The sequence below is a fragment of the Pyxicephalus adspersus genome, chromosome 1, assembly GCF_032062135.1.
Source record: "Pyxicephalus adspersus chromosome 1, UCB_Pads_2.0, whole genome shotgun sequence".
Lineage (NCBI taxonomy): Eukaryota > Metazoa > Chordata > Amphibia > Anura > Pyxicephalidae > Pyxicephalus > Pyxicephalus adspersus.
Genome location: NC_092858.1, coordinates 15295967 through 15309245, shown reverse-complemented (window position 1 = coordinate 15309245; position 13279 = coordinate 15295967). Strand labels below are relative to the sequence as shown.

The 13279-nt window shown below is 39.4% G+C and overlaps 1 protein-coding gene across 1 annotated transcript in view; it reads left to right on the top strand.

Moving 5' to 3' along the window:
• MAML2 (mastermind like transcriptional coactivator 2) overlaps positions 1-11973 on the top strand; it is a 102674-nt gene extending 90701 nt beyond the window's left edge. Inside the window, exons 4-6 of the mRNA XM_072402833.1 lie at positions 2972-3130; positions 3896-4007; positions 6610-11973. Of these exons, the coding sequence (XP_072258934.1) occupies positions 2972-3130; positions 3896-4007; positions 6610-7502 (1164 nt within the window). The 3' untranslated portion in view covers positions 7503-11973. The remainder of the gene's footprint in view (positions 1-2971; positions 3131-3895; positions 4008-6609) is intronic.
• The last annotated feature ends 1306 nt before the right edge of the window (positions 11974-13279 follow it).

Here is a 13279-nt window from a genome sequence, read left to right as displayed (position 1 = left end):
CGTTAGACAGATAAGCTTACTTATAATAATTTCCAAACATCTCTGCCATAACCACAGCTTGACAGTATTAGGCATAAAACTCATTTAATCCTATGAATGTACGTGCCATAGTCGGAGCTGCCAAGGACAGCACAGCTAAGTTGTACGGCTAAGCCTTGCTTTTTTTGCAGGGAACATGGCTGGAATTCCAGACCCCACATGTCCTCTGGAACTTTCACTTTTTAAAGAATTTATTAGTTGCATTTGCTAAAAAAAGGGATCATCATTAAGGCTGGGTCTACACGAACGTTTTTAAAAATGCATGTAAACAATCCTACTCGTTTATATACGTTTTTATGCACTTTTTTTTACCGTTTTAAAGCTTACTTTTAAAACTCTGGAAGATGTCTATGCTGCTTTTCCCCCGCGTTTTTACCACGTTTTTCTGCGTTCTTAACGCCTTTGTTTCAAGTGCTTATAAACGCGGGAAAACACCCCTTTGAAATCAATTAAAGCGTTTACTCACGTTTTCCAGCGTTACCCCGCGTTTTCATTTTTTAAACGTTGCAAGCAATGGTATAGATAACGCTCATAAACATGCCTCAAGGAAACATCCTGGTGTAGATTAGCCCGTTGGAATGCATGGGAATTTCAAACATGGGCTTTTAAAGCTTCACGTTAAATGCTAGGGAAAACGTCCGTGTAGACTAAGCCTTAACAATGGGTTCAAGGCAATTATTAGTTTTTTGGTAATTACCATAGAAAACTTTTAGATCAGCCTTTCTCAATGTTTTTTAAACAGGGAACCGGGAACAGGTCTGTCATTTACTATATTAACAGCTCAAAGTGTGTTAGCATGGTGGACAGTGGGAAGAACGTCACCCTTACAGATAGCCAAAAATATCATTGGTAGCAAAGCCAAAATAGCAAAGCCAAATCTGCTAATATTTTACCTTCCTTGCTTTCCTCTTTTCCCCTTCTATAAATTTTCAATTAAACTACCTTTTTCTTTTATTGACATGCTTGATCTTAGACTAAGGCTACGTACACACGTCAGATGATTCTCGTCTGATAATCGCCTCAGGGCTGATATGGGACAAGAATCTAGCGTGTGTACAATGCTCGTCGTTCATAGATCCGTCCTGACAGATCCACGAACAATCGCAATGGAAGTGAAGTGAAAAGAGCGCAGCCGGGTGCCGCTCCGTCGTTCTCCCCCTCCATAGAGCAGAACGGTGCTGTATGGCTATATATACAGCGCTCGTTCAATCTGGTTGGAAAGGATCATGAAAGACCCTTTCCAACAACACTTATTGCACATGTGTACATAGTCTAAGAAACACCATCACTAAAGCTGCGTACACACGGCAAATTTTTCTCGCCCGATAATCGGTATCGGCCAATTATCGGGCGAAAATCTGCCGTGTGTACAGTCGGTCGTCGTCCATCATCCGACGACCGTCCTGGCGGATCCATGGACGATGGACGACGACCGATCCTAATGAAAGGGAAGGGGAGAGCGCGCAGCAGGGTGCCGCTCCGTCGCTCTCCCCCTCCCCTCTCCATAGAGCATGAACGGTGCTGTATGTACAGCATCGTTCATGCATCGTGCAGTCTTTTCTCGTTGGAAAGGATCGTGAAAGATCCTTTCCAACGAGAAAAATTGCAGGTGTGTATGCAGCTTTAGTCTCAGCAATGCAGACAGATCTAGGCTTTTGGAAAGGTCGGCGGGATGCTGTACATAGCTTCTTGTAAACAGAAAGTTTTGGTAATGCCCATATGTGATTCTGAATTATTAGCACACAATATAAACACTACAATGTGCAGAGGTTCCCAGGTTGGGAAAGAATGGGAAACGTTGCAGACTACAGCTGGTAATAAGTAACCTTTGACCTAGCAGGTAAACATCTGCTCAGAACCATGTGAGAATAAGTTTTAGTGTTTCTGTATGATGAAAGTAGATTTGGCAGATGGGCAGCTCTTGCGAGGATCAGCTTTAGGAAAGCCCACCCATAGATGTATGGCGGTCAGGCATGTAAGCCCCATCACTCAGTTAAAAAGGACACAAAGCCATTGAGTTCAACCAAATGGAAAAAAAATAGATATTAGAAATTTGCAAATTCTATTCATAAACTTATACGGTTACTGGATCCATAGGAAGGCAAAAGAACCCCCTTATGGTCCAAATTGCTGTAACAAAGGAAAAAAAAAAAAGTTCCTTCTTTATTCACTAAGGCAATCAGATATTCCATGCACTAACAATCTCCAGTGTGATTATACATAAAATGTAATCAATAAATGATTTAGAAATACATTCAAATTTTTCCTAAAACTGAACATCCTAAAACTATTTTCTGAGGTAATCTATTTCACATTTTCTGTATGTAGAAGGGACATCTGTTTAATGATATAACTGGCTTAGGCAAACAATGCTTGTTAGCGATAGATGTTTGGCCATTTAAGTTTTAAAAAGTTAGTAAACGCTTAATTCAACCTTTGTAATATTTATTATATATATATATATATATTTTTTTTTTTTTTTTTTTTTTTTTTTTGGCTGATCAAACTGAATCATGACTACCTGTCAATGCTCTGTTATTCTGTTATAGTATTTCTATCCCCGGTAATGCTGTACTGAACTGCTTTATCCAATCTCATGATAAGCAAGGCAGGGGCCGGGGACCTGATAGATGTCCAGGGAGCCAATCCATAACTTGCAGTAAATCAGAGCACTTAGTAAAAGTTGTGCAGCTACCTGTCACTTCACAATATGGAGGATGAACCTGTAGGCAGGTGTTGTTATATGTTACAGCACAGAAGTGATGGGGTGGCTTCTCTGTGTCTATTTCAGCCCTTATCATTGTATGTTACATGATAGGATGAGGATGTCAAAGCTGCTACCTCGCTCAGGGCCCCATTCTTTCTGTTTTCTGGAATCTGATGTAAAGCTGAAACTTTTCTAAAGTTTGCAGTATTTTTTTTTTCTTGACAGGAACAGCACACTAGCGCCACCCAAAGTCCTGGCTCCAGCACTGCTTCCTGTACAAGTCCCAATGGTTACAACAACCAGCAGCCCTTGTTAAATCAACAAATGGTGGACAAGAATATACTGCAAAGGCAGATGATGCAGCAACAGATGATAGCTAGAACGGTAATGACGAAAATGTCCTTTTCCTGATTAATGATGATTAATTAATGATTAGTGATTAATGAGTTCTGAGCCACCCTCCCACCTGATTTCATACTACCTGAGACATAAAGGGCAGGATCTGCATGAAGCCACTTTTTTGCCCAATCAGTCTTTGACGGCAAGCATGCAATCCTCCTTTGATGTATTTGGGTGTTGACAACCATAGAGCTGATGGCGATATGAATTAGCTTCTTGTAACCCCTTTGGTGATAGTACAGCAACTTCTTATCCCCAGCTTTATAACTTAAACTAACCCAGAACCTTCCCATTAAGATATATACTTCTCCACAGCTATGGAGGCCACCCCAGTATTTACTCCCTTCAGGCCTGAATTCTCTGCCACAGCCTGTGCCTGTGTAGTAATTCCCAACTTGTTTGGGTAGTTTTTTGTAACACCTGTGGTGTTGAGAATGTTGTCCCCCAATGATTAATGTGGTGCAGTATATCATGTAAGTGTATCTATACCAACAGTTTTATTATAGTTCCCCTGCAACGTCCACCCCAACAAAGCTTTCTTAAATGGCATGACAACGTTACTGCTATAAACGCAGAACATAGCAGCAGTGTTGTCACTCCATTACATTACCGTTACGTAGAAACTGTTTAAATTGTCATACAAGAGTCCATTTAATGCACTTTACCTGCATTAAAATATGTACTTGCCCAGATAACAAGACACATTAACATAACATTGTCCAAAATTAACCGTTTATTTTTTTGTCACAGGAGAAGTGTAATGGGCAGGATCAGATGAACAGACATTTGACAAGACCACCACCAGATTACAAGGATCAGAGAAGGAACGCTGTCGGAATGCAGCAGCCAAGTCAGTTTCCTGGTAAGTATAGTGTGCATTGGGATGGGATGGCATTCCAGGGTTTCTTTATAGTGCTGCCAGTGCCAAAAGTCTGTAAATCAAATTGCTTTAGGATACCCTGTTAGTCTAAGTATAGGATCAAGGTAAGTATTTACCTTGTAAGACAATTTAACCTTCTTAATAAAGACGCTGAATTTCTTTCCTAGAGAAGTAATCATAATATCTCCCCTCCTATTGTGTGTTAATTCCCCCACCTCCTAGATTGTAAGCTCTTCTGGGCAGGGTCCTCTCCTCCTGTGTTACTGTTTGTATTCGTCTGTCATTTTCAACCCTCCTAATGTACAGCGCTGCGTAATATGTTGGCATTATATAAATCCTGTTTATTAATAATAATAATAATAATAATAATAATAATATTATTAATATTACTCCAGTGATGCTGACCAGTAGGTCTGCATTCACTGCACATTCCCAGAGCCTGTGGGTGTAGATTTTCAGATGTCACACATCACTTCTGGCGTATCTAGACATCACCACAGGTGTCCTGGCGTTCCAGAATGACTGCATTCGAACGCAGACCGCCCATGGTGAGGCCCAGACATGACACTGCCTAGAATTAAATGGCAGCCTGTTGTTTACAGGGGCAGTCCACGGACAGCAAGAATGTGACAGAATGGACTGAATGATTATTGTCCTCAGTCCAGAAGAAAGCAGGTATATTGGAGGCAAATTGGTTTAAAAAAAAATAGTAATACTTGGAGTTCTGCTTTAAATGACTTCGAAAGCAACTTCAAACTAACTATTACACACCTTAGCTCCTTCGTTATAGCCAGACACCTATAGAAAGTTTGCAAACAATTCTACCTTTGTCTGGGACCTCACTAGAAGCCTTCACTACAACAAAGTGCATTATCTTGCATTTGAGTCCCTTTAATGCTGCTTCCCTACTTCATGAACAATGTCCAGTAGAATGAGTTGGACTTCGTTTAGTTATGGCAGAGATCTTTTTATTAGATACAACTAGCCAGCTTTAAACATAAAATACCTTATTATCCATGAGGTTTATATATTTCAGTAGACAATTAAAGCATTAATAATTAAAAACATTCTAATGTGCATGCACAGGCAAATGTTCGGCTCCAACAAACCTGAAAGAAATTGAAAAAAGCTTCTCAATGACATTTTTGTTGGCCAACTTCTCATAACTTTAATTTATGACTGTCTCGGACACCGGTCCTGAACTTATTAAATCAACTCTTGTCTCTGCTGCCAAAACAAAACAAAGAGGCCCTTCTGAAAAAGCTGCTGGTAAACAAAAGCTGAGTATCATGGAAAAAAATTAACTACCTATCCAAGTCTCTTGACAGGTTCTCTTTTAGAAGTACAGGATGAGAATTACCAGGCTATAACATTGTGTTGCAAATCAAAGGAATTATAAAACATGTAACTGTAAAAACAAGGAAACAAAATGGCACAAGTAGTAAGGAGAGAGAGAGACAAAGTAAAACATAAATGTTAAAGAAGAGGCAGAAAACAAAAAGTAAAAATTAAAATTAAAAATTAAAAATTAAAAAAGTAAAAATTACTTTAAAGCTAAAGTAATGCTTTTCACCCACTACCCCCACACCATCACCACTTACTGTTATCCTTTTTGTTGGAACTGAAAAGATACATACCTTTTGAGTGTTTGGGCTAGTTGGGTGACATTGAAGGTCCTCTTTCTTGTTTTTTGTGCTCTGTGATGGTCAGGTTCTTAGTGCTGCAGATAATAGTCACTTAGTTTTACATGGAAAGATTGTGAACATCTTTTACAAAGTCCTATATCTACTGCAGCTTCACCCAATAGCCATTAAAGGTCACAAAAAGGTTGTAGCAGTCAGGTACAGTCAGTTGGAACCACAGTACACATTGGGATAGATGGTACCCAACACATCGGAAGCGATGAACGTCAGCAACGGACATTGTGGTCTTAGGCCCCAGTTATTTGTTGTGACTGCTGCCCAATAAGCAACCTTGGTGCTGGAATCATCTGCTGGCCATTGTCCTTGCACTCATGGTCCTGTCTGTCCTCATTGCTTAGACTAGAGCTTGTTTTCCTGTCTTTTTGCTGCCTGCAGCTCTACCTGCTTCTGTATCCCAGCTAATACCAGGCCTATTGTCCTTTATTCAGTTTTTTCATCTAAACCCTCAGTCCTCCATGTTTGTATCTATATTGCCATTTTACATTTCTGGGTCTGATTTATTAAAATTCTCCTAGACTGAAGAAGATTGAGCTATTATAGGAGAACCTGGGTGATCAAGCAAACCTGGGATGGATCTAGTCCAGGATTGAAAACAATTGCCAACTAATAGGAATTTTAGGAAATCCATTGTAGGTTGAAATCCATTGTAGGTTTACTGGATCATCCAGGTTCTATAATGTTTATGTTCTCCTGAGCTTTAATAAATCAGTAACCCAGATCGACATTTTTAGATACTTTGGAGAGCAACAGAAGCAACTGGTACATACGGCTTGGAGAAACATTCATGTGTTTCAGAAATGTACTAAATATGTTTTTTATGTTTATTTTCACTTGCATTTTGGCATCAATTTTGTTTCATGTATAAACCTTATTTTTCCCAGGTGGATTACAAGGTTCCACCTCTGATCCACCAGTGACCAGTGTAACATCACCTCAAAATCAAACCCATTCCTCAACAAGCCATGCTTCCAGAATGACTCCTGTACATGGCAGTCCAAGCTTGTACGGAAGTGTCCAATGCCCACCGCAAAATGTGTACAACAACATGAATCAAGTAAAACAGCAAAGCAGCCCAACTCATATGGGAACGAGCCCAAATGGCAATGTCTTGCCCCGGCAGTCAACAATTACATCAGGAAATAATGTACCTTCTTTTGTTAATCCAGCAGGAGTCAACCCACCGCCATTCAGACCTGGTCCAAGTCATGGAAATAATTCAGTAGGACAAAGGCCACCAAACATCAATAATAGCAACACCAGCACGCAGAAGTGGATGGGTCCAGAAGTAAAAAGGGAGAACGTAGTAAGTCTCAATAATAACAATCAGTTTTCTAACCAGCCACTTCAAGGCATGATGGGTCATCAACATTTTCCTCAACGTGGTCTCTCACTGCACGGCCAAGTCAACCAAGGTCTACAAATGAATCAGATGACCTCAGCAAACAGTGGACAACCCATGGAACCTCTCAGAGGTTTCAACCATGGACAGAGCCCTCAGAGATCTCAAATGCTGACCAATATAAGCCAAACTGGTGGGACTGCCACAGCATCAACAAGCTCATTTAATACCACCGATCAAATTTCTAGATCCTTTTCAAGGAGTGACTCCAATAATGATTTGGGTTCCTTTGATTTTATTTCACAGAATGGTGGACTAGGTTCCTCACCCAGCAATGACTCGGACTTTATCGATGCCTTATTAAAAACGGGTCATATCAATGATGACTGGATGAAAGACATCAACCTAGATGAGATTTTCAAGGGCCACACATGAAATTTTTTACAACACATTCTCAGAAAGGACAAGAAGCCCATAACAACCAATTGCCTTCCAACTATTTTTAAAAAAATGAAGGCAAATGTTTTTTGGGTTACTATGGGTTGTATGATTAGTTTCCTCTTCCTTTGAACTGTATGCATAATTTTAACTATGTTACATTGCTAATGCTAAAAAACAAATTCTTAATTGCTTTGTATTGACTGCCCACAGTATGATTATTTATTATGGTAATATAGAAGGGAATTCTCCCTGTCCTCTCACACCAGAGAGGAAGATTTCCTAGGCCTTTGTAGGATGAGAAGGAAACACAGAGTCAAAGTGTGTCCTTAGTCAAAACTTTCTCCTGTTTTTATTGCTGTTTGTAGCTGTGTCCTCCCTAAATAGATTCAACTGCTCCATTCCATCTGTTGACCACTGTCACTGAGATAGAAAGTGATGACAAAATCAAAGTGCCACAATTGTGGCCAAGAGGTGAGGTAGAGTCTTCCAATAGGGGTACCTGTGTTCCAATGACAGCTGCCTAGGAGGGGAATTCTGCTCAAATTGTAGAGGGGATTTCTTTTTTTCCTGAAGTGTTTCTGGAATAGGAAATGAAGAATAATAATGGGAGGCACAACCGCAGGGAAAAAATGTGGATCACTAAAGTAGCCCATGACTTGGAAGGATAGGTTGGTGAGACTTAGAGTTTAGATTTGTATTTAAACTCACCTATCTTAATCTGAAGATCATTTTGACTAATCTCTAATTATCCTTAGTAATTTATAACATGAGTTGTTTTATCCAGGTTTGTGATAGGTTGATTTTGGCTTAAAGCAGAACCAAACCCAAGATACTCACCTGTCCTCTTTCCCTTTCTGTTCTTTCTTCTGGAGAAGAGCTTCAGCCATCTTGATTGGCCACACAGGGATAATGTAACTCCCTTGCGGGCACACAGGAATTCATTCATTCCCAGCACATGCAGGGAAAGCCAGGATTACCAGGTACACCGGCACCCAAACTGACTCTGCGCATGCGCAACTCAGCTTTTTCTGCCAGATGCCCAAAGCGATCAGGCAGGTAGGAGGGATTATTGCCGAAGGGACATCGCCATTCCCTTTCTGCAACAATGACCTGTCTGATCCTAAAAATCAGATTCTTAAAAATTGAACTTGCTTTAATGTGTACATGGTAATGGGTTCTGCTTTAACTTGTACATGGTCGTCCAAACGCAAGCAGCATTTATCAATACTATTTATAGCTAGGCTGTGTGGTCTTAAAATCGACTCTCATCCAAGAATAAGTCAGCCATTTCTAAAAGGTTGCAATTTAAATTGTAAATGTTAGAAAAACATTTATTGGAAATGTTCTTAACTGGAATCAGATTGATAAATAAAATATTTTAGCAAGAAAAGGAAACTATTTAACTACTCTCTGGGAACCAGGCCCCTTCTTTGGGATCCAGAGTGAGAATGAACACACAATGAGCGTATTTACAGCTTGTAAAACCTCACGCTGCACACATAATAAATGCTTCCTGCCTTCCTGTGACAAATCTACTTCTGTATCGCTAGCCAAATCCATTTTGTCTTTTTTTGTGTCCGTATATTACCAGTGAAATTCATCTGATTTTACCCAAAGACTATCCTGTCCTTAAATTGTAATCCAAAGTACTGTATCCAACAAACAAAACCAAAAACCACATTCCCAAATTAACAATCTGCAGAACTCACCAGTGTCAGCACCAAATAGTATTGGTAAATACTGACATCTAGTGGTAGCATTAAAGAAGTGCACATAGGGCTTATTCAGGAAATAGAATAATATTTCTGACCCATTTCTAAAATGTTGTTTGCCTGGCTTTCTCTGGAAATAAACAACATGGAAATTATTAAAGCTGTAGCACTGCCAAGATAGCATTTTTAGTTGTGGTCATGCATAATTCTCAGCATATGTTCCGCTTTAAGTGCAAAGAGCAATAATAATGTACAAATTGCTGTATAGCATAGCAACCAGTTAGATGTCATCAGTTAATGCGACCTTGTGGGGATTCAGCTTAACCTCCCTGGTGGTCTGAATAATAAGTATTTTAAATGCCAAAACGGTACATTTAAAAATACTTATTTAAATTTCCCGCCTTCCAGCTGCACGCTTACACTGCCCGGCTGGCATCTGCGTCCCTAACGTTCACACGCCTGCTGGCATCTGTGTAGCCCGGCCGGCATCGCCAGGGGAAGCAGGTGCCGGGCACCGCTGGAAGTTGCCGCGGACACGTGGGGACCAGGTAAGACTCCTAGTGTGGCTTGGGGTTACCGCTTTTGGTACTAAAAATGAACCCCGAGCCACACTCGGGAATACCGCCAGGGAGGTCAAAGGGTGACGAATAAAGAAAAAAAACTTTATATGGTGTGTTTCCTCTCCGTGAAATTGAACCTGCAGATTTACACTGTGCTTAGGATCCCCCAACAGGGTCACTTTACTATCCAATCTGACTCTCCCTTTTTTTAATTATTGCACTTTGTACTCAATTTTCCTCTTTCATTTGCTTTGCTGAATAGGTTTGATAGTGTATGTACCATATGTATAGTTTTATATATATTTTTTACCCAGAATTCTAAAGGGATTGATTTGTAAGATTGTTCTGTAATCACTGTAAGCTATAAATACAGTGTGTTAGCATTATTCGTTGTTATATAATATTTATCTTCATAATAATTGTTTAAAACTTTACTAGAGATGTTCTTTAATATGCCAGTGTTATCAATCAGCATTACAATCAATTAGATCAGCACGAGTCCTCTCACCTTTCAGCTCCTTTTCTTCCTTTTCAGCTAAGCTATCGTCTTGGGTTGGGGACGAGCAGCACGGCGCAGATTCTTTGGCTGCCATTATTTTCTATTCACCAAGCTTTAAAAAAAACCAAACCGGAACGTTTTTGGAAAGTGGTTTGTGAGCTTTGTGAATGGAGCCTTTTGTCAGTACCAAAGAACTGCAAGGGACATTGGGGCTATTATACTTATGGACATTAGGCTGTTTACTTACCAAGGGCGATGATCACCTTGTAAGAGATGGTTCACTTAGCTTAGTGAATGCCATGATAGTTCACAATCACACGTTTTTAGTAAATCAACCCCATTGAATCCACCAATGGGTCGGATTTATTAAAGCTCCCCAAAACTATCATGGAAAGAGTTGCTAAATAATGGGAAAAGGTTTGCTAGGTCACCCAGGTTCTCCCATAATGGTCTGTCTTCTTCACAAATAAAGTAAATGCCTGACCAAACACTAGCCACACTCTGTCTACAACATATTTTAAATAGAGCCTTAAAATACACAAATATTTGTGTTATTGAAACACTTTTTTTATTATTTGGTCTATGTAAGAGTTTTTATTTGTTAACATATATATGTAAAGTTTTAAAAGGGGAACTATAGTTCCACACTTAAAAATTAGGAACAGGAACAATCATTCCTAGGGGTCAATTTATAAAGCAGAGAATCTGACATTCCATCAAACATTTCCTGGTGGAGAATCAATTACTGCCTCCTGGATTGTACGCTGTTCTGGGCAGAGCTCCTCCTGTGTCACTGTCTGTATTAGTCTGTCATTTGCAACCCCTATTTAATTGTACAGCGCTGCATAATATGTTGGCGCTATATAAATCCTGTTTAATATAATAATTACTGCCAATGAAACATAGACCTCTCCACCAGGAAATGTCAGATTTACTGCTTTACCCTAGATGTCTAATAATTCCATCAACATGACAGCAAAACCTTTTTAAAAGCCTTTTATACCTTTACATGGCAGCTAAAAGAACAATACCATCCTCTACAAATTACATTACTTACCATATATAACATATTACTACATACAGATACAGGATTTACTTATCTTATAAAAACTCTTTCATATACCCACTGAATTTTGTATGTTTCAGCCTTCCAACAAGCAGTGTCATAATTTCTTACAAAACCTGTTCATTCTGGAGAAGATAAACCATCACTTGGGAACCTGGATGATCCAGCCAACCCGGAATGGATTCCTTAACAATAATTTGATATTAGTTGCTAAATGTTTTCAATCCTGGACCAGATCTTTTATAGGTTTGTTGGTTCTCCAGTGAAAGTATCTTTTTCAGTTTGGGAAAGCTTTATTAAATCAGAATAAAAAGCAATAGATAGAAATCTAAGCTAAATGTATTAAAAACTTCCATTTAAACATGCCACAGCATCCACAGAATCTTCTTGTTTTTTGACTTTATGTGAAGGGACCCATTCAGACCGTAAATGTATCATATTTCTCTTGTGTCTCTATATATATAATAATGTATTTTGCATGTTTATAAGTTTTTATGCTCTTTTTTAATTTTCTATTTGTGTAAATAATGTTTTCCACAAAAAATATTAAGTGCCTGACTTATTTGATATTAACACACGCATAATAATATTAATTATAATAAATAATGCAATTTTATAATTAAAAGTTTTCAAGTGCCATTACCGGAGCCGCCATTTACTAAGGATGTGAAGAAAAAACACCAAGATGAAAATTCTGTGGAATCTCTTGGTACCCCACAGCACTCCATGGTTCAATCTGATGGTCCTTTGTTAAAACGTTTTTTTTATAGGAATCAGATCACATGACGGGGTATCAGAAAATAAACCCTCCAAGAGGCGTTGGGATTTGCAGGATCGTTAGCCGGAAGTTCTTCATTATTGCAGTAAATGGCAGCACAGATGATGTGAGTATTTCATGATTTCTTTGCAAAGAATGGCTAGTTTCATTTGCAGAGACGCTATAAAGTAGAAACTTTCCCATGATATGTGTAAAATCAGACACATTTATTCTATGTACCTGTCTAAACAGTGCCCTGGAAAATGTACCTTTGTGCACCTACATGGTGGTAGCTAGACTCTCTGAGACAGTTGGCCTGATTTAATAAATCCCTCCAACGCTGGGGAGGATATACCTTTATCAGTGAAGCTGAGTGATCCGGCAAACCTGGAATGGATTTCTTCAAAGTAATTTGCTATTTACCAGCAAATGGTTTGAATCCTGGACCAGATCCATTCTAGGTTAGCTGGATCACCCAGCTTCACTGATGAAAGTGTAACCTCTCCAGATATGAAGAGCTTTAATAAATCCGACCCAGTGTTTTTCAACCAGGCTTCCTTCCAATAAGCTCTTCGGGGCAGGGTCCTCTCCTCCTGTATCACTGTCTGTATTAGTCTGTCATTTGCAATCCCTATTTATGTACAGGGCTGCGTAATATGTTGGCGCTATATAAATCCTGTTTAATAATAATAAATAATAATAATAATAAGTAATTTGGACCTCTCAGGTAAGTGTGACATTCTTCACTATGCCGGGGCATAGTAAAAGGCATTCCTCCCACTGACCACCACACTAATGTACTGAGGAAAGATCCAGTGCGGAGAGACCCCAGCCAACACTGGAGAGAAGTCCTCTGCATGATGTTTTTTGGCCACAGCTTCCCAAGTTGAGTTTCTCTAACACAAAATAACATGGCTGCTAGAAGGGCCTCTAGCGCTTTAAAGCAGACCTTCATCTAAAATGAAAGGTCTACTTACACTGGCCAGGTCCCTTTCTGTCCTCAAATCACATACTATCAATTGATGAAACTCACACCTGTACAGGATAGAGTTAGAAATACAGCTATGTTACCCCTGTCTCCCACATCACAGGGATAGACGTCACCTTCCTCCAGGTAGAATCCATTGTAAAATAGGATTCAACCTATTAGGACAATGACGTAATGCTCACCTAGGTG